The following is a 21688-nucleotide window of genomic DNA, read 5'->3' on the forward strand; positions in this document are numbered from 1 at the left end:
GCGGGAGCAAAAAGGGAGGCGCGCACGTCGGTACTCGTCACACGCGCACAGATATGTGGTGAATGCGCGTCGCACCTGACTGACTTGCCTCCGTTGCGTCGGTGTTGTACCGATACAAGCTCGTTCGTTCGGTACAAAGAGCTTATCGGTGTATAGCTGACAGGCCCCGACACTGTGTATTGTTTTGAACTGCAGTGCGTGCATTCCTGTGAACCCTCTGTTGTCGTGAGGCGAGGAACTCAACGGCCGGCGATACTTTTGGGTGATTGAAAAGGAGTGAGGTGGCTGTGTGCGTTGAGTAAGGAAACGGCGACCGCCAATAATGGTGAGTGTGTATATAACCTTGGCCATCTTGTCCATTTGTTTTCTTGAGGAAGGAGGAAATGAATGCTCCCGCGGAACGATCGGTTTCGTCGACCACTGTAACGCATGTTCTTTTTTTCTTTCTTTCTGTCTCTTTTCGCCGCTTGAAGAGAATCAATGTCATTCGTGGCTCGTTTGTAGAACTTGCTTGGGAAGGAAGAGTTGGCATCGGAGCTGCAAGTTTAGCTCAACATTTGTCTGATTCTCTGTGATTTGCATGGCTGTATGCAAGGCGCCTTAGCTTTGTGAATAACGTATTCGAACGGTATAGCCTGTTTGAAGAGATTGCAGAAATTGATTAGAATATCCGGACTCTTTGAATTACAACATAAACCGTTAAATGTACGTGTAACAGCGATTTTCACAGGCTTTTTCCTCACATAAAGCCGCCAATAGTTCCAGCAACCACTACTTGGGGTTGGTAAATATTTTACAACTACATGCACATTTATGATTCCTGAATCAATTGATAATGAAATTCTGACTACTATAGTTTGTGTTTGAAACACCCTGCTCCTAAAATACCACTTGAACGCGAGAAAACACATCGCGATTTCGTGCTAAGCAGGCGTTTACAAGGAGACCTATATGTGGCCTGTGCGGAGGGTGCTGTGAACATTAAAAGGAACACTAAAGTGGAACAATGAATAGACTAAGATTGATAAACTGTACTCTGAGAACCCTAATGTCGTTAATTTCACCATCATGTGCTCATCAATAGAGGAGAAAATCCAAGTGAAAGTTCATTTTTAAATTTCGCGCCGAAATCTCTACGCGTGACTTCACGGATATCAAACGGTATTTTTCGTATTTTGGCGACATTGGCTCAATGAAATTTCCTGAAACTTGGTATGTTGTGTCTATGGCCCCCTCGCAGTACGGTGTACTTCGTATTTATCGATAAGCAACTACGTATGACCTAGTAGACATCGTTGAAATCTTTCAAGCCACGGCGCTTGGCGCGGGAATTTCAAGGTGGCGTTGCCACCCACATTTTCTTTTCTTGCGTTTTCTCGCTTACCAAGCGTCTTCTCGCGGTAAGAGCAGTGTTTTCGGTATTGTGAATTTTTTAATTTACTTGTGCGCGAAAAATCGTTTTTCCCTTAAGTGTCCCCCTAATTGAAGGAGCCAATTGCAGGCGTAAAATAAATGTTATTTTTTTCGTTTCTATTATTGCTCGAAGCATTAGATATTATTCCTGTCATCATTTGTCTTAAATTACTTCGTAGTACGAGCCATTGAACCAGACGTGCTACGTTGTACACATTACGTATATATATATATATATATATATATATATATATATATATATATATATATATATATATATATATATATATATATATATATATATATATATATATATATATATATATATATATATATATATATACGTTGTATATATTACGAACTTCCACTGTGCTGGCATTTTGACCCAATCAGTGAGGCTGCAGCAGCTCTGTAAACCTATCAGAAATGGCAAGAGGAAGAATAATTCAACAATATGGTGACGGTTTACAGAGTCTAGAATACCACATAGTAAGCCTCAATAAGTCATATATATTCTTTTATAGCCAGAAAAAGAAAGGCAGGCCCGTAGCCAGGAATTTTTTTCGGGGGGGGGGGGGGGGGCACTTGCTGACAGCCTTGACTATTTGAGAGAAATGCCTATGTTCATTACTTCTTTTCCATAAAACACCATGTGTCACCAAAATCTCGGTGCCCCCCCCTCCCCTCCAGCTACGGGCCTGGAAAGAGGGGAAGCGGAAATTTTAAACCTTTTTTATCCGTCCCTTAGACTTGTAAGGTGTCTGATTGGTTACCACGCAAATCGTAATTTTGTGAGTGAGCAACAGATCTATTTCACAGAATGCGCTGTGGAATCGCATTCATGCAAGGAAGGAAGGAAGGAAACAGAAAAAGGAGAAGGCAGGGAGGTTAACCATAAACACTTCCGGTTGGCTACCCTACACTGGGGGGTCGGGGAAGGGGAATAGAAAGACGAGAAATAGAATGGAGGAAAGAGAAAAAAAAGAGAGAGAGAGAGAGAGAAGAGATGCAGTGCATTCACAACAGCGTGCGGGATTGCACCACAAGTCAGAGGCGTTCGCATAAGCCCGTCGTTCTCAAAAAACACAAGAGTGCTTTCACTGCCTTGTGGGCCGCCGAGAGATGTGGACGGTGCTGTAGTAGCACCTGCACGGAAATTGGCCGATCATCCAGTCGCCGCAGTGTGTTGGACAGTACTTGTCTCTCCGAGGAAAAACGAGGGCAGTGGCACAGCAGGTGTTCGATGTCTTCTTCGGTGCCGCAAACATCACAAGCCGCGTTGTCCGTCATTCCGATTAACGTTGTATATGCCTTCGTAAAAGCAACTCCCAACCAAAGGCGATAGAGAAGCGAAGCTTCGCGTCGATGAAGGCCGGATGGAGGTTGGAGTTGCAGTGAAGGGTTCAGTTGATGTAGTCTGGTATGTCTGATGCTTGGTGCGTTCCACTCCGTAAGTGTGAGACTGCGGGCCAGTTGTCGAATCTGCCTTGCAGCGTCTGTCCTTGAAAGCGGAATTGGGACAATGTTTGCTTCCTGGTGTGATGCGCGAGCAGCGTGATCGGCGGAATCATTTCCACTGATTCCACAGTGGCCAGGTAACCACTGGAAGTCAATATCGTGGCCTTTTTGAATGACGTGGTGGTGAAGTTTTACGGTTTCATACGTCAACTGTTCGTGGCATCCTCGTCGGAGAACTGACCGCAGGCACTGTAACGCCGGTTTTGAATCAGAAAACACAGCCCATTTACTTGGTCTTTCAGTATCAATAAATTCTAGTGCGCTGCGCAGAGCCGCGAGTTCTGCCGCCGTAGACGTCGTCACATGTGAAGTTTTAAGACGCAGAGTTATCCCTTGTGATGGTATAACCACCGCACCACCAGAACTGGACGACGTAGTCGAGCCATCCGTATAGATGTGGACGTGGTTACCGTAGTTTTCGTAGAGTAGGAGTAGGCTCAATTGTTTCAGTGCATGTGTCGGTAGGTCTGACTTCTTCCGCACTCCCGGAACCGTTAGGTGAACTCGTGGGCGGCTCAAGCACCACGGAGGGAACACTGGCTTTGACGCAGGTGCGTACCCCGCAGTAAATGACGAGCGATGTTTGCCGACAGTGGCACTATATGTCGTGCGGGGCCTTTCAGCAGCGAGGCTAGCCAGATGGTGGGAAGGGGTCCTGGCATAATGCCTGAGGTACGTACGCAATGTCTCGGTGATAATGTGTGTCGTGATTGAGTAGTCTTGCGCGATGGCAATGGTTTCAGCCGTTGACGCGCTGCGGGGTAACCCAAGGCATATCTTAAGAGCTTGGGCTTGAATGCTCTGAATCGCGCGCAGGTTAGTCTTGCCGGTGTTCGATATTGCAGGCAAACTGTACCGTAGGAATCCAATAAACAGAACCCTGTACAGTTGTAACATAGATGGTATCGGCACTCCCCATTTTTTTCCTGCAAGGAATCTGAACATGTGACATATAGCAGTCAGCCGCTTCTTCAAGTAGTTGACGTGTGGAGTCCAAGACAGGTTTCTGTCAATTATGACTCCCAAGAACCTGTGGCTTCTGCTGAATGATATCAGGTCTCCGTTAATTGATATACCATAGGCAGACATTGGCTTCCTCGTGAATGCTACCACTGCACATTTCCCGCAAGACACTTCCAGGCCTTGTTTACGAAGGTAGCAGGACGTCATTGTGGCTGCCTTCTGAAGGCGTGCGCGAAGCTGAAGCCGTGTCACACCTGAAGTCCAAATGCAGATGTCGTCAGCGTAGATAGAAAGCTTTACGGTGCTTGGTAGGCTTTCGACCAGTCCAATGAGGGTTAGATTGAAAAGCGTAGGGCTTAGAATTCCTCCTTGAGGGACTCCTCGGCTACTGTAATACTCAGTTGTCGGGCCATTCTCCGTGGTGACGTAGAACGACCTTCTCTGCAAGTAGCTGCACACCCACATATATACCTTGCCACCAAGACCTACTGTTTCTAATGCACTCAGGATGGCTTCATGGGAGACATTATCATAAGCCCCCTTGACGTCTAGAAACAGAGCAGCACACAGTCTCTTACAGGTCTTCTGGTGTTCGACATATGTCACCAGATCAACAACGTTGTCTGTTGCCGATCGGCCGCGCCTGAATCCGGCCATGGCATCTGGATAGATTTCATAGTGCTCCAAGTACCATTCCAGTCGTGTTAGAATCATTCTTTCCATTGTTTTTCCCACGCAACTGGCAAGCGCGATAGGACGGTATGAGGAAATGTCCAGCGGCGACTTGCCAGCTTTGAGAAGCGGAATGAGGCGACTTGACTTCTATGCTTGGGGAACTGTACCAGTCTGCCAGGAGTCGTTGTATAGGTGCAAGAGTGCCTTCCGAGCTTCGTCTCCAAGGTTACAAAGAGCACGATATGTAATGCCGTCAGGTCCTGGCGCCGAAGAACGTCTGCACAATGCCAGTGCAGCTTCTAGCTCATCCATAGAAAACGGGCACTCCATGCGGTGATCACGTGAGAGAAATGGGTGGTCGAGCTCCACCGTCCTTGTATCTGTGAAATTTGAGTCGCCGGCAATCCTTCTACAGAAGGATTCTGCGACGTCAATCTCGTTACACTGCAAGTGAAGTGCCAGAGATTTAAACGGGTGTCGCTGACCAAAGGTTGTGCGAAGACCACGGACAGTTCTCCATATAAGCGATAAAGGCTCTCGCGGATCCAACGACTCGCAGAAGGATACCCATCGTCGCGAAGCCAGTTTATCCATGTGACGCTGTATTTTCTTCTGAGTGCGTCGAGCCAGTCTCAAATCATCCTTGCACTTTGTGCGTCTATATCTTCGTTCTGCGCGACGGCGCATTGCACGAAGCTTCTCAAGTTCGATGTCGAAATCGGTGCGTGTGTAACTCGTGTAACTCGTCAAAAGCGAATGCGTGGTGTTCTGCAGGGCATCCTTTATCGCGGCCTCTAGGTTATAGGATGAGCCGTCGCTACAACAGTCTTCCATTATCGTCTTGAATTTCGGCCAATCGGTGCATTGAAGGGCTCTGGAGGACTTGGAGCTGGTCAAACCTTCTATCCTCAGATAAGTGGGAATGTGGTCACTACCCCGCGTTTCCAAATCTGAAAACCAGTGCACTTTTCTCGTGAACGAGCGTGAAACAAGAGTGAGGTCCAGGCAGCTGCTGTAGGCTGATCCACGTAGATATGTAGGGCTTCCATCATTAGAAACACTGAGTTCGTGCTCCGAGGCAAATGACACCAACTTTCTTCCTCTAGAGTTGACCTTTGAGCTTCCCCATAGAATATGGTGGGCATTAAAATCACCAGTGATCACCCACGGGTGTGGAGTCGATGTCAAAATATCGCGTAAGCGCTCGCAATCTAGGCGGCTTGATTGGGATACATAAGCTCTGAGAATTGTGAAAGTGACCTTATTCTTCTTCACAGTAAGGCAAACATATTGATTCTCTTCGTCAGGTGGGACAGGGTGATGAATATAAGTCAGGTCACGGCGCATGAACACAACAACCTTGCTGCACTCTCCGTGGGTGGAGGACATAAAGCACTCGTAGCCTGACAATCTGACGGAAGCAGACAGATTGGGCTCGCATATCACAATGATGGGGAATCGGTTCGTAAATACAAACTGTCTAAAGTCGGACATGCGCGACTTAAGACCTCTGGCGTTCCACTGAAAGACAGATGCATTCTTGACTTCCTCTCGAAACGATGGTACCTCGAGGGCCGTGGTTTTACCCTAAAGCTGCAAGCACCGGACTCAGGGTGTCCAGCACCTGCAGTGCGCTCTGCGCAGACGGGGTCTTCATGTCGCTCAGTAGAACGCGCATGGCGCTAATCAGCGACTGCAGCAAGTTTACGACCTGTCGATCTTCAGTCGTCGCATCAGTGGTTCGTTGGGTCGTTGAGGGCGGTGGAATTCGATGTGACGCCGTAGCAGGTTGAGCTTGTGGAAGCGAGGGCCACTCTTCGGAAGGTGCGACTGCTGTCTCTGCCTTTGATTTCGCAGTGTCTGTCTTCGAGGAGTTCGGTGTTCGTAAGGCAGCCGCTTTGATGGAGGATGACATCTCGCTAACGGCAGAGCAGTCTTTTCGTGATGTTCTTCGGTGTCGACGCCGTCGTCGCCGAAGTGTAGCGGCCGCCTCTCTGTGCGTTGAATTGTCCCGCACCATACGCTTGAGTACCGCGTGCTCGTTCCTCAAGCGCGGGCAATCTTTGGATGAGGCTTCATGAGCGCCATGGCAGTTGGGACACCTTAACACAGTTGCACCGCAGGCGTCTTTTGAATGAGATTCAGCGCACCGCGGGCACACAACATTGTTCCCACAGACACCTCTGACGTGTCCTGTCTTGAAGCATTTGTAGCATTGCAGTGGCTTCGGCACGTATGGACGGACTGAGTGGTGAACGTGGCCTACTTTGACGTGTGAGGGAAGGCTGTCTCCCTCAAACACAAGCCTCAAGCAACGTGAGTTGCCAAGTCTTGTGATGTGCGTGATGAGAGTGCCTTCTGTAGTTGGCTTTATTAATATTGGCAGGTCATCAGGTGGAATGGAAAGATCGACGTCATAAATGACGCCAACAGTGCCGTTACAACCTGTAGAGATCATTGATCGAACTTTCACTTTGTCGATTACCGTTATGTTCCGCAGGCTTTGCAGCGCACTACGGTGCAGAACGTCTACGGCAAGGACATTCTTCCGTGCATTTATCCTCACGTCTTTGATCTGATTCGGCGCGGTTTCCTCGAGAAGCACAGAGAGAACTTGCCTATTGAGGAGTCGTAAGTTGGACGTAGGGTCTTCGGGCATGAATAGCATGGTGTGCGGCCAACATTGTGCTGCAGTCTTCACGGTAGAAACACTTGCCGACGATGTCGTCCGCAGGAGTCTTCTTTTTGCCGTTCGACTGATGACGACCTTGAAGTCATCGTCCGATGACTCGAAGCCCTCCGAGTACAAATCGGTTGCCTCGCTGTCCGTGTCGCTTGACGCGTTTCCACGTTTCCTGGACGTGGCCCGACGGGACGGTTGCGCGCCAGGCAGATCCTCAGGCGTGTCTTGAAGCATTGCCGCAAGGATGGAGCGGCAGCTCCCAGGATTTGCAGGGAAACAATTGAAAAAACTGGGACAAGGGTACAAGCGTTCAAGCACTCATTGAACAGCCGGATAAGCGTTTCAAGTGAAATCGTGCAGATTTCGTTACTGATTAGAACCCTCTGTGACATTACTGCAAATTTTCATTGAGGAATTTTCTTTTTTTTTAAGTAAATGTCATCAATACATCATTTTTGCTTTATTAAACTGTATCATTTCCACCATTTTCTTGCGGATACGAGAAGACAGGAGAACGATGTATTATCCGGGTAAAACGTACAATCCGGGGGGGGGGGGGACGCGTATAAGCCAGGGAACTACGAAAGTGAATAAAGGCTCTGCCGTGTTACATTTAAAATGCCCTATTACGGGAAATTTGGTCATCGGCTCTGAAAAAATAACTGTTTTAAAGGTTGTGATCTTTACCGTTAATGATGGTCACGCGCTTACGGATTTTACGAGGGCTACTACTATAGCATGTTCAATGTTGTTCACTGCCACTTGACAACATCCTCAGCGATGGCCCTTACATGTGAAAAGCTTGCGTACTGTCAATTCAACCCTGCTCTCTTAATCAAACGACCTATTGGCGCGTAAATACAGCACATTGCAACGTTTTATCAAGTGCATGCTTACCATCTTCGTCACCATGCACCACTTCGCTCAGAAGACACCTTCACTTATATCAGGGCAGCGGTTAGGGCTATAATTTTTTTTCATAGCATATACTAATTTGTGCAGCGTGAGACAACACCAAGAAAAGACAAGAGCAGGTGCTTTGAACATATCAAAAAAAAAAAAAATCACACCACCTCCCGCTGAAGGGAATCATGAGGCGATGGGAAGCAGCGTTTCAGAGGCGTAGTGGAGGGGGGAGAGGAGAGGGGAAGTGAAGAGGGGGAAAAGTGTGAGAGGGAAGAGAAGTGGAGAGGGGGAGAGGAGAGGAAGTGTGTGGAGAGGGTTTGCGCATGCGCAGTAAGGGTGGTCGCGCCGCACACCACCGGTTTGAACTCCGCCATAAGATGCTTCGCATCTAAAAAGAGTCCGAAGAACCAGAAACGCGCTGTTCTGTTCTGTTCTGTTCTGTTCTGTTCTGTTCTGTTCTGTTCTGTTCTGTTCTGTTCTGTTCTAACTGGCTTGCTGTGAAGAGGTTGAGGCTTATATCACCTCGGCCACTCCATTTCTATAAAGCCCGCAAGTAAATGAGCTGAAAATGTGCTGAGCTATAACATCGCTTGTCCTCGTCTTTCTTCTTCTTCTTCTTTTTCCTTCTTTTTTTTTTTTACTCATGCTACCTTTACACACTGCAGTAAAAAAATCCCTGTTGAAAGTCAGAAGGAGCGGCCGTGAACATGCATATCTCCTTTTTAGTATGCTGTTTTCCGGCCTCGTTCGGTGTCATAACTAGCCATCGCCTGTCCGCCCCCAAAGCCTTCTATAATTTAAAAAAATAACAATCTATTAAAGTACGGGCACACGTGTGGTTATGATTATAATAATGAGTAGTCTGAGGTATAGTCACGTAAACCCCCCTTTCTGTCCAGTGATGTAAAAGTACTACATTACAGATAATGCATAGTCAACGTAGCCGACTTATCAATCGATTTGTCTATGACTCTTGAATAACTATAAATTGCCCAACTTATTTTTTTTTTATTTAGAATGCTCATACTTTGCGTTTCGCTTGCTATTTTGTGGGAACAGGCTTCGCGAACAGGCTTAAGGGACGAGTAAAGAGTACGTGCAAACGAGATAATCCTAGCTGCCAGGGGCGTAACCAGGATTTTCTTTCAGGGGGAGAGAGGGAGGAGGTTTAACCTCACTTAATGTATGTTCGTGCGTTCGTTTATATGTACACATGCAAAATTGAAAAATTTCCCCTGGCTAAGCCCCTGCTCGCTGTTGATATTTAAGAACATGGCAAAATAGATAGTATGTATAGCCTTCAGGTGCTTTTCTGGTGTGTAGGGTCTATAGGGTCGAGAACGCCGCGCTAACCCCGCAAATGGCGTGGGTATTTAAACGAACAAACCATCATCGTCAGTGTCATCGAAACGGTAACCGTCAACGCGCCGGCATTACTTCATCTTCGTCTATTCAGTTGTCATCATGCCAGCGCCATCACGCCATTGTCATTTCTGTCGTGACGTCACGGCGTCTTCGCCGCCCGGCTGCGTTGTATAGACGCACGCACGCGTTGAACTCAGTAGCACAAAACTACCAAGCAATCGTTTCGCTTAGGCAATTCATCATCCATCGATGGTTTCTGCCAATAATTAAAAAGAGATAGACTATTTGATGCTCGCTGATTGGTGCATACACCATGATTAAAAGACAGGAAAGATTCAGAAAAGCTGTCAAATCTTACAGCCTTTTACGTGACACATTCGCAAAACTTCCGTATAGGGTGTGTGCGCAAATGATTGCACGATGTGTCGTCTCTATCTTCCTATCGCACGATTTACAGGAACAGGACGAGCTCGAAGAACTCAAGAGCGAATTACAACTACTAAACATCAAGATAAAGGTAAGATCCTTTCTCTTGTTTTGTATAAGACCATAGGCGTGAGAACAGGGGGCGCCCCCCCCCCCCCTATTCACCTAAGAGGGGGGGAGCGCAAAGTCGGCTCCACACATTGACATAATAGGGAGGGGGCGCTGCGACTAGGGGGGGGGGGTAATGTCCGCGCCACATATTGACATAATTGGAAGGGGGGGCGCTGCGACGAACCTTCGCCCCCGCCCCCCACCCCTGAAGGGGAACCCTGCGCACGCCTATGTATAGGACGTTCCCATTACGCTTTTTGTGCCAGCCGTTCATTCTGGCTTCATCACAGCACGTGCCTTAACACATGCGCTACATTCGTTAAACTGGCTTTTCACATCAACAACCATCTTTGCGAATATCTTAAATCGTGCATGGGTGTCAGTAGCTTATATCTATATTTGTTTCCGTATATCGTGTAATTTCTGTGTACTTGTGATAACGATGGATTCCTGCGTAAAAACCGCGGAAGCGAATTGCCAACACATTCAAATCAATCAATCAGTCAATCAGTTAGCGAGTGAATACAAACGGCTGAGAAGAAAAAGAAGACGGTTTTCGCGTTCGAGTCGTCTTAGGCGAATGCATAATAATTATTGGTGTTTAATGTCCCAAAACCACGATATGGTTATAAGGAACGCCGTCCGGAAATTTCGACCACCTGGGGTTCTTTAACGTGCACCTAAATCTAAGTACACGGGCCTCAAGTATTCTCGCCTTCACCGAAAATACGGCCGGGATTCGATCCTGCGACCCTTGCAGTGGGTCAGCTGTCGAGCACCATAACCACTAGACCACCGTGGCAGTTCAGGCGAATGCGTAAGTTGCCCTGTGAGTTTTTTTCCAGGATCACGCAAGGAAAAGATCATATGAATCCATATCAGTTCATATAACGTGTTATATGGATACAAAAGCTTCTGTGAAGTACTGTCTTATGACAATCAGTGGAACCCCAATTCGCTATCATCTGTTTGTTTTTTTTTTTCTTATACACATGTGACTTACATGTAAAACTATCATTTATGCTTATTTTTTACGCATTTATTGCACTGTTAATTATAACATTGAGCATTCTGTCATCACGGGATTTTGGGGTTTATGGGGGCACGCGCCTTGTCATGTTTTCTTTTTTCTGCCTTTTTACCGGTCCCCTATGCAACTGTACTTTGTTTCTTGCCTGCAGTAAACTTCAACTATTTAGAACAGTCGTCCTTTCGACGAGTGACAAGTGCTTGAACTCTGGTCGTGCACTAAGAGGCAGAAACGAGCTCTCAAATCTCGACGTGATTTACCCGTGGCTAGTGGCGTAATCAGTCCTATATGAACAGTATTTTATGTGCGCTTACTTTTAAATAGAGAGAGGGAGAAATAGATGAAAAGGAAGAGGCAGGGAGGTTAACCTGGTGCGACCCTGCACAGGGGTGGGGATATAGGGGTCGAAGAGAGGACAGAGAGAGAGTGAGATAAAATAAAAACAAAACAAAAAATGCACACATGCGCACACATGCGCACACATGCAGGACGTTCTACTTTTAAATCTTTCTTAGTGTTCCCGTGACCTGATCATGTGTGTCATTCTTGAACACTTATAGCCTGTCCCCCCTCCCCTTTTTTTATTTCCGTTTTTATCCGTCACTGGTGGACTTGTTTCCTTCCTATAAGGTGTTCCGTAATCTCATTACCTTTCTGTTTTTCTTTGTTGCTTTTTTAAGCAAGAACGTTGGTATAGTCTTCAGTGGACAATCTTCCTGCGTTCTTTCCGACTAATGAGTATAAGATAGCTTGCATGTGACGTCATGGACGCGGCTTCTGAACGTACTGGAGCTCCACGATGGCGGCATTGATGATAAACAAGTTGCGGTTAACCTGCTTGAATGTGATAACGACGGTGCAGAAGCGCCTCTGCACGTGAATAACGAAAGAACCTGCATGCGATATTTCGATAACATTAATATTAAGTGACATCGCAAACGTCGCGTCCCCCATGCTGGTGCTCCAACACGGCGGTTTCGGTGACGTCAGTGCAAGAGTTTGCCAACATATTACAATTTTTTTTCCCCTCCACCGAACGCTACGGCAGTTTCTTTCTCATATTCATGACGTCGCACTTAAGGGAGGACGTGGCGGATGGCGCGTATTCTGATGAAGGTCGACCGCAGAGAGAGAGTTCTGGGTCCAAAGGGGACTGCGCGCTTGTGCTGATGGAGCCGGACCGAAAAGAGGGCCCTTAAGAGCGACTGGTGAGAGAGACTGTTCGAAAGGAGAGGATCATGTCGACTGACGTCACAGTCCCATTTGGGCGTCCGTTTACATAACGCCCTCTCCCCGTGACTGCGTATTCAACAGGAACTCTGAGCGGAGAGGCGTAGCCGAGTCTAAACAAATGGTAGGACAAACAAAAGACGGCCGGGGCGGGGAAAGCACGCTGCGCCCGGTGGATGGGCAGAAAATAGCCGCGCGAGGCTGAAGGAGTCGTAGGAAAAAGGGGTCTCTAAGAACTGTCCAGCGCGTTTTACAGAAGCCGATTTCGAAGAAGCTTTTTTTTGTTTTGTTTTTTTTTTGACGTAAAGGTTGAAGCCTAGCAGTGTTCGATAGGTATACTCTGATCATTGAAGAATGAATCTTACCGAAAGTGGAGATCAATGCCGATCACGTGGTCTTTGGAGAAGATAACGACCAGGGCACAACCAGGGTCCAAGCACTTGCGCAGGCAAAGGACGCCTGCTCTAAAACGTCTCGGGCGTGGCCGTCGTTTTGCACGCGCGTTGCGCTTTCAGCGTTGTGATCATCTTATCTGCTGACGAGATTTGTCGACTGGTGAAAACCACTGAGTATATTTTCTAATAGCGTTAAGGAAATGTTCATTCGAGAAGCTGCAGGTATCGAGCTGCTTCTCGTTCTTCGCGTGACATTCCAATTGCTTGCTATCGCACTCATTGCTTCGCCCTTGCGGCGAAACTGTGACCTTTTTTTTTTTAAAGATTCGATGTGCCAGAAATCTGACGGGCACGAAAAGTGATGTCACATTCAGATTCTGTAAACAGCACCTGTGACGTCAGATACTGCGGCAATAGCTATGGATAAAGCTGGCGGCCGTCTCCTTACGAAAAAAAAAGAAAAAACAATGCTCCCCTTTAAAAAATGAACCAGGCCACTTAGGTGTGGGACTTCCTGTGGAAGGAAAGGTCCAACAACAAAGGGAGACCGCAAGAAATGCAACGTCACATAATAACGCCATAGCTTTCGCAATATCGGTGTGAAAGAAACTAAGGAAAGGAACAACAACATGGCATGGCTCGACTCCACTGTCCCTGTGATCATCCTGCTTGATCGCAGGAAGGGCAACAGATGGCCGCTGACAAGACCTTTCAGGAAGTGCTCAAGGATATCGAGAAAGAGGCCAAGTTCCGGGTCAAGCAGCGCCGCATCCTCAAGGGACACATCTCTAAAGTGACCTCAGCGCACTTCTGTGGAGACAGCAAGTACGCCAAACATATAAAGTAACGCGCTGGAATACTGCAGTCTCATTGCACTATACGTTACATATAGAGCAATGCGACTACATATGCAGCGCAAACACTCTAAATTGTCTAAGAATGTCGTGTGTGTGAATGGAGGCACCGTTATCTGAGCTTACTGGCAATTAAGGCAAGGCACGTGTGATGCTGTCATTATGCAGTTTAAATACTGTGATATTTTATTTGTTAAGTCTGTGTGCCACAAACTGCACGGTGCTCGAACACTGGAAGGAAACAGCGCTGAAACCTTCCATAACCTCGTTCTTACATCTATAAGTTTTTTAGGGTATATGTGCGGGCCTATACAGCTTTCAGCGCTGTTTCCTTCCAGTGTCTTTTTTTTCTTTTTCACACTTTTCGTATTCCCTATAAATCAACGACTACCAATCCAATCAATGTTTACTCTGCCCTTAGAAACTATAAGCGTTGGATGCATACGCGAAAGTCACTCCTTGCGACATCTATTCCAAGTGCTCGGTTTTACAGTCAAGCCAACTACGTGCTAAACAGAGCAGCTCTCACACCACGGAACGCGGCATGCGGGCTCGCTGTAGGCGGCCTGTTTTGCCCACCTGCGCAAGGAGAAAGCGCGCGGGAGGCACGGTAACGCTCTGCTGCGCGCGCATGCCAACTCACGTGCGTCTCGCTCCAAGTGCGCTATACACGAAGTCAACGCTCATCACCGAGACAGGTCCGGAAATGGAAACAGCACTGACGAGAAAAGGACGCCGCTGTGGTATATATAGAATGGTCGAATACAGTAATAGTGCCTGCAACGAGCTAGTAGCGATTAGCGACAGGAATCCGAAAACAACAGGATCCTACCACCATTGCTATTCCTAACGCATACCGAATAGGATCGACGCAGCACTAACCCGTCTATAGCACAGACATAGTCAGCAGTTATGGTCGACACTACAACCGGGCAAAGCGCCTTGTTTAGGTAGTTATTTAACTTTAGATGCAGGAAAACGGAGAAGTATTGTATTCGTTTCAGCTGTCTCAAACTCCCATACTTGTCATTCAGGAAAAGCAAGAGCAGAATAACCTGTGCGTCAGGTACGCGGTAAGTAAGTGCCCTGTCTACGGTGCTCAATTATTATTTATCATGACGTCATGTTATCCATGTCTCAAGACATATTATTCATGTTCGTCATACACTCACGTCATCCCATGCCAATTATGGTTCTAGTCCGTTTCTTACTCGTTCATTTAATCTTTCAGGAAGGCGGTGTCAGGATCACTGGACGGCAAACTCATCATCTGGGACGTCTTTTCGGGAAACAAGGTTAGTAAAACTTCGTTCAATCCCACGTCGCGATATTTCCGGATTTCCGGCACATGAGAGCGCAGGATCATTGTTTAAGGATACGAGACATCGGGGCACTCGAAATCGGTCAGTAAGGCAATCGCCTAGAAGAAAATAATGGCTGTAGGACAACCATATGTTCCGTTCGCGTTTAAGGAAGTGTAAACCACGCGAAGCTGCGCCTTCCCAAAAGAGCTTCTTTTGTGAGATAAATGTCATGGTAGGTATACAGGCTACTCCACACAGGTGGAATAGGTAGGGGCATATAAAAAATACGAATGAATGGTCAAAAGACAAGGCTGAGTCTTGCGACATTTATTATTTTGCAAGCGGTACGTGGACGCTCATTATTTCGCTTGAAATGACGACGACGAGAGCGCCCAAAACGTCATGCGGCTACACTTGGCCTTTATGAGCCGTGAGCGTAAGTTGAAGTCAACGTTTCAGTGGAAATAAAGCATGCAGCATTGTAAACTGTGCCACTGCGAATCATTGTTTTATAATACTTAGTTATTGTATAACAACAAAAGCCAAATCAATGGCGAGATTGTTGAAGCTTACTCCATGCATGTGAACACAGGCGCGTGCGTCAGCCGGACCTCTATCGCCTTGCATGAAGAAGAAGCGACACCCTTATTCGACATGACCACGTCATGTGACCGTATTTTTTGTGTATATTAACAACCTGTTTGATAGAAATAAAATCAGTTGTTAGTCAGCGCTTGTGACGTGTTCGTTCATCCCTGTCCTCTGTCCGGATCACGCGGCCCACTTCGCAAATTATGTTCAGTTACCAGCTCGCCCAGCTTACCGTTTTAATGCAATATCTGGAAGTGAGCTTTCCGTCACTGCCTATTTGTTTGTGTGTCGAAGGGGGAGGGGGGCGGTGCCATAGATGGATAAAAGGGAAGGGCTGTCAACAGATTATGCTGCCCTTCCTATGGCGAGACCTTGCGCACACCTTTCTGATATATCCATGACATCTTTAAATCGCGCTCAAGCTAACTCATAATAAGTATGCTAGCTAATACCGCCAATGTGCGCGATTTGCGTACTGCGTATGCATCAAATATCTACTAAACTGTGCACATTTCCCTTCTGGTGTTTCACACTTGATGAATCATAATGTCTTGTAATCTAACGTCAGGCATCACAAGCTTTGTACTTACACCTATTTTGCTGTACTTGCTGTTGTCCTTGATTTTAGCCTATTTTGTTGTTACTTTTGAGCACTTGTCTTTGTTTTTTATGTTTCATACTTTTGTATCTGACCCCCCCCCCCCTCACAAAGTGCCTTTGTGAAGCCTGTAAGGGATTTGTAAATAATAGAACGTGGCTCCTGTGCTTCGCACGTTGCAGATGCGTGTGATTCCGTTGCGCTCCAGCTGGGTGATGGCGTGCGCGTTCGACGAGCAGGGCAATTACGTGGCCGTCGGAGGCATGGACAACATGTGCACCGTCTACGACCTGCGCGGCACAAACGCCAAGGTGCGACGCGAGCTGGCCGGCATGGACGGATACCTGTCCAGCGTGCGTTTCCTCGGAGACTCGCAAGTCATCACCGGCTCCGGAGACACGCACGTGTGAGTGGTGTGGGCCGAGATTCGCGGCCGAGAGTTTGCGCGATGTCAGGCAGTGCGTGTCCGCACGTACGCAGTGTGCGCCTTTAAAACTGGCTTCACCGCACTAACAGGCTTTATAAGGTGAAGCCTACTTCCATCGTTCACTTTACGCAAGCAATGGGCCATTTTCGTTATCTTAAAGCTTGAATTCACGTGAACAGGGGCGGTGTCATGATTTCCCCCTAGAGAGGCATGGGGTGTGGGGGGGTGGGGTGCTATATTGAGGAAGGTTATTCGTGGGGACCGCGGCGCCTTTCAAATCGGGTTTCTGGCGCTCCAGCGAATCCGACGGGGAGAGAGGCGAAGCATACATGGATATCGCATGGTGCCACGGACGGCGTTATGATTGTGGGGGGGGGGGGGGGGGGAGGCGAAAATTTCAGTGGGGCGGCCTCCACGTGCGCCCCCCCCCTCCCCTGACACGGCCCCTACGGGATGCAATCATGCATCATGCATGCGAACGCGATAAGCTTCCCCCATGTATACAGCCATCATTTCATCCCCATTTGAACCACGGCGGATGCCATCACTAGTTTGGCAAATGTACAATGCAAAGAAACGCACTTGAAAGTGATTGAAGTGGCCTATTGCCAGTATTTGGGAGTGTTTACGTACACGCGGATGTAACCGAATATATTTCAGATGAAATTTTATCGGCCTCATTATATACTTACACAAGCAGTAAATATCTACCCAGCAAGCTTAATCACTGCTGATACTTACGGAGCTGAACGGATGGTATCATTGCAGCATCAATCACGTCCCGCATGCATATTTAAGACGCAGCCACATAAATGTTCCGATAGTCGTAGGCTGTTGCAACACCATTATCTCTTGGCAGCTGATGACATACGAAAAGTAATGTGCTCAATTTTTACAGGCGTACGCACACACGCCAGCGTGGAGGCGGCTACGATAAGAAAACTCTTTTTATGAAGTACATCTGCATTTTTTAGCTTATCTTGGCAGATATGGCATATTCCTCTGCTGTGCTCGAGGTTGCGCCTTACATTCTCTGCTAACGTAGCAGTCTATTTCCAACATGAACACAGAAATCATTCAGCCATCATGTGTGCTGCTTGTAAGCCATTGCTTTGACTCGGAACGCTGCCTGTTTTCTCAACTTTGTTGCACTTTGTTCGACCGTACGTTGTCTCAGCAATTTTTTCGCTCACGCAGTGTCCTGTGGGACTTGGAAAGGGGACAGAAAGTCGTGACGTTCGAGGCTCACGAGGGTGACGTCATAAGTCTGTCGTTGAACCCCGACAAGACGACATTCGTTACCGGATCTGTGGACAACACAGCACGGGTAACACACATGACTACTTCGAAGTTAATCTTCATGCTACTTAGTGCCGATTGGTCGGTGGCAACCATTCCACTGCGAGCAGAAACACTGAATTCAAGGACAGGAAGAGAAGTACAACAGGACATATACTGAGTAATCAGAGCATGTCCTATTGTGCATCCGTACTTGTCCTTGAATACTTGTCCATGTCTGAGACTTCGACGCCCTTTTGTTCAGACGTGCTGCTCGAATTGCGTTATGCCAACTGAACAATTCTGGCTGCCCTAATACGATGATCATTTGTTTGGCTTCCCAATATCAAAGTGTTTCACTTCCTATCATTAAAGTTCGGCGCACTTTACGCGATGCGCCTCTCACGAGCGTGTCTGCGACAGGGATTTATAGTGTTGATCTATAAACAGCATAGCGGTCGCCATGTCTGAAACTGGTCGGCCCTCCATGCAGTAAACTCCATACAGGATTCATCTTCACGTCGCACACATTATGCCGAAATAATGCATACGTGGCCAGCCTTGCGACATCAGCATCGTGTACCAAAGAACCCAGCACCGAGCTTATTCACTTCTGCATGATCCCGAACCTCGAGGAACCACTGGAGTAGAATGCTTTCAGCATATCCCTCCTCTCCGTCTCGGCCGATAACTCTGCGCGGCATTCGATGAGCAGTCACGTTAACTGAATGCGTTCGTACCTGTCCGTGCTAACACGTGTGTTCTTGCAGCGACGATCTCGCCTTGTTCGATGCAGCTCTGGGACATCCGCGAGAAGGAATGCCGCCAGACGTTCCGGGAGCACGAAGCTGACGTCAGCTCGGTCTGTGTAAGTACACACGTGACCCAACATCTTGTGATCGGTATTATCATCCAGCAAGTCAGCGTATACTGTACAAGATGCTGTTATCGAGTAGTTTCTAGCCATTTCCGCGTCAATGTTACGGCTGCGACCATGGAACAAACGCGCAACTTGATTAAGATTCGACAGCAACATAAGGAGATGCTCAATCGGCCTCGTTTACGGACATTTTACGGCGAATAGACGAAATATGGCCAGTTACGTGCGGGGCCGGGAGTAGACAGACATACGTGTTCATAGACTTCGACATCCAAACATGCAAGGCTAGAAAGGAATAGGTTCCGGTATAGTATGGATGTAATCTACTGGCACTTGTGCACGGTGCTGAGGGTGTTTACGCTAATTATGAAGAGGAATTATTTTCTGACTAAATTAGACTGTTTAACGGTTTGTTATACTAGGCACCCATGACTGCGTGGTATGAGTTCCCAAGAGTGCATCTCGTACCTCTTAAGCGCCTGGTATTCTCTCTTGACTACGGGTGTAACTTGAGACGATGTTTATATTACCCGCGTCCTCCGGCGGCATACCAAGCTAGCTCGTGGTTGCCAGACGTTGGCGGTGAATACGAAACTGGTCAAACCGAAACAGTGTTCCTAAATGCACTTCAACAGTTCCCTGTGCCCTTCGCATTAGTTTCACAGAAACACGTTCAAAATCCGTGACAATTACGCAGCACTAATTACGGCGGAATTAGCATGGATTATGCTAAGTCAAAATGCGCGCGGAAACGTACTCGGCAGGGCTTCCAGGCGATATAGTAGTTCTTAACCTTTTACACGCAGTTCCACACTGGGGGCAACGTGTTCGCGACGGCCTCGGAGGACAAGTCGTGCAGGCTGTTCGACGTGCGCAGCGACCAGCAATTGTGCCGCTACCAGAACCCACGCGAGTCGTCCGCCTTCACGAGCTGTGGCTTGTCGCTCTCCGGAAGGCTTCTCTTCGCCGGCGCCGACGACCACGACGTCCACGTCTGGGACACGTTGTCCACGCGTAGAGTCGGTGAGCATGGTTTTGTAGTCGCTACCGCATTGAGCGCTGGTCCTAAGCGGGGCGTAATACGAGTGTTAAACTCGAGAGGCAACGGTTATGTTATCACGAAACTTATTTTTCTAAGCTACCCTTCCGATTCGATTTGCATTTAAAGGGACACTAACGTGAGACAATGAATCAGTTTAGACTGATAAATTATGCTCTGAAAACTCTATTGGCGTCAATTTCACCATCATAGGTTCATTAATAGAAGAGAAAATCAAGGTCAACTTTTCATTTTTAAATTTCGCGCTTAAATCTCCGCACGTGACGTCACGAATTTTGAAGGTTTTTTTTGTATTTTGGCCACATTGGCTCAACGAAATTTCCTGAAACTTGGTATGCTAAGTCTCTGGCCCGCTCAGAGGACAATATACTTCATATTTACCGATTAGGAACTACGTAGGCACTTGTAGACGGCGACAAAACATATGACGCCGCGGCGATTGGTGTGGGAACTTTTTTCATGTCCCAAATGTAATGCCAAGGCCGGAGTCGAATCCGCGACTTCGTACTTAGCAGTGCAGATCTACAGCAGCTAAGGCACCCTTGACCGGTTACAAATAAATGAAAACAAATGAATGAAAACTTGGTTTTGACAGAATTTCTTACCTGAGTAACTTAATTTAGTGCTGGTGTCTAAGGTCCTTTCAATAAGCTGCCTTGTACTTCAGAAGTGGCAAAGGTCGTGTATAACGGCGGACAGCGAAGAAAATCGTCTGTGTAGCAAGTTGCTTTTGAAGCGTAGCACACAATTTATACCGATGTTTCTCTTGTGGCAAATGCAGCTTTTGCATGCGAGAGGTGCGTTCGCAACGAAGTTCACAAGCACAACACTGCGTGTCACCCTCACGCATGCGCTGCATCCTACAAAAGAGGGAGAGAGAAAAGCGATTCTACGAATTTCGGCGTCGATAAAGAGCACCGCAAAACGCAAGATCGAGTTGGGCCGAAGACATAAAGTTCGGCTTTGATCGACGCGAGCATCGAAACCTACGCGAAAACGCGTCCTTCCAACTACACATAGGGAAAGTCGTGCAGTTGCTCTTACAAAGTGTATACGCATAATAATGAAAATGGACGAATACTCAACTTGGCGTAGCCACGTTTTGTGCTTTGTAGACTAATCTACCGCCTTAGTGGCATTGTGTCTTAGACACCCCCTAAAAGAACGGCCATGTACACCAACTAAAACACCGACCAATGGGTGCTTACAGTAACCTAATACCCAATTCTCCCCGAAAGCACTCAAACGGGCGTCATTGGGGAGTCTTTCTGCCACAATAATAATAATCTCGCGTGCCTTTCCTTGCGTTATCGCTGCGAGCCCGGTACCACCCAGGCGACGAGCAGCGTGCGCGATAGTAGCGCGACCTAATATTCTTGAAAAATACGGGTAACAAAGCCAGCGAAATTATTACTGTGACAGAAAAACGACCCAGATACTCCCTTTTGAAAAGGCTGTTGAAAACAGCCTGCACATACATACTGCAGAGCAGAGCTTAAAGGGGCCCCTGCAACACTTTTTCAAGTAAACATCAAATGGCTTCATCGAAGGAGTGTATTGCCTCACGAATCGGCTGCTGCAAAAATTTTTATAATCCTTCAAGTACGAGCGGAGTTACAGGGATTTGTCGTACGCTGTAAGCGCTTTCTCTATTCTCTCGTCCCGACGAGCGCGCCGGAAGCTACGCAGGGAGGGGTGGCACGAAGGAAAGAAGTTACGTCATGCGCGCCTCTTGACCTTGAGCACTTTCTCTTCTTGGAACGCGCAGCTTACTTTCAGTGCGAACGCGAGCGAGCGCGCACGCACGTCGCGTTAAGGCCCGAACACACGTACGCGTTGCAGCGCGTCTACGCGTGACTTTTTGACGCGGCGCCGCGCCCTCTCCCTATGGAGAGGGAGGGCGCGCAGCTTCGCGTAGCCGCGCGCCGTCTCTCCCTATAGGGAGAGGGCGCGGCGCCGCGTCAAAATGTCACGCGTTGAC

At 47.6% G+C, this 21688-nt stretch overlaps 1 protein-coding gene across 2 annotated transcripts in view; it reads left to right on the plus strand.

Moving 5' to 3' along the window:
• The window catches only part of LOC119389748 (guanine nucleotide-binding protein subunit beta-2), a 23976-nt gene continuing 2288 nt past the window's right edge, over positions 1-21688 (plus strand). The window contains exons 1-8 of one of the 2 annotated variants that reach the window (XM_037657128.2): positions 1-325; positions 9981-10040; positions 13395-13540; positions 14801-14864; positions 16245-16468; positions 17687-17816; positions 18538-18635; positions 19454-19670. In XM_037657128.2, the coding sequence (XP_037513056.1) occupies positions 323-325; positions 9981-10040; positions 13395-13540; positions 14801-14864; positions 16245-16468; positions 17687-17816; positions 18538-18635; positions 19454-19670 (942 nt within the window). In that variant the 5' untranslated portion in view covers positions 1-322. The remainder of the gene's footprint in view (positions 326-9980; positions 10041-13394; positions 13541-14800; positions 14865-16244; positions 16469-17686; positions 17817-18537; positions 18636-19453; positions 19671-21688) is intronic. The other variant, XM_037657127.2, reaches the window with a different exon arrangement.

Source organism: Rhipicephalus sanguineus, chromosome 4 (assembly GCF_013339695.2).
Source record: "Rhipicephalus sanguineus isolate Rsan-2018 chromosome 4, BIME_Rsan_1.4, whole genome shotgun sequence".
Lineage (NCBI taxonomy): Eukaryota > Metazoa > Arthropoda > Arachnida > Ixodida > Ixodidae > Rhipicephalus > Rhipicephalus sanguineus.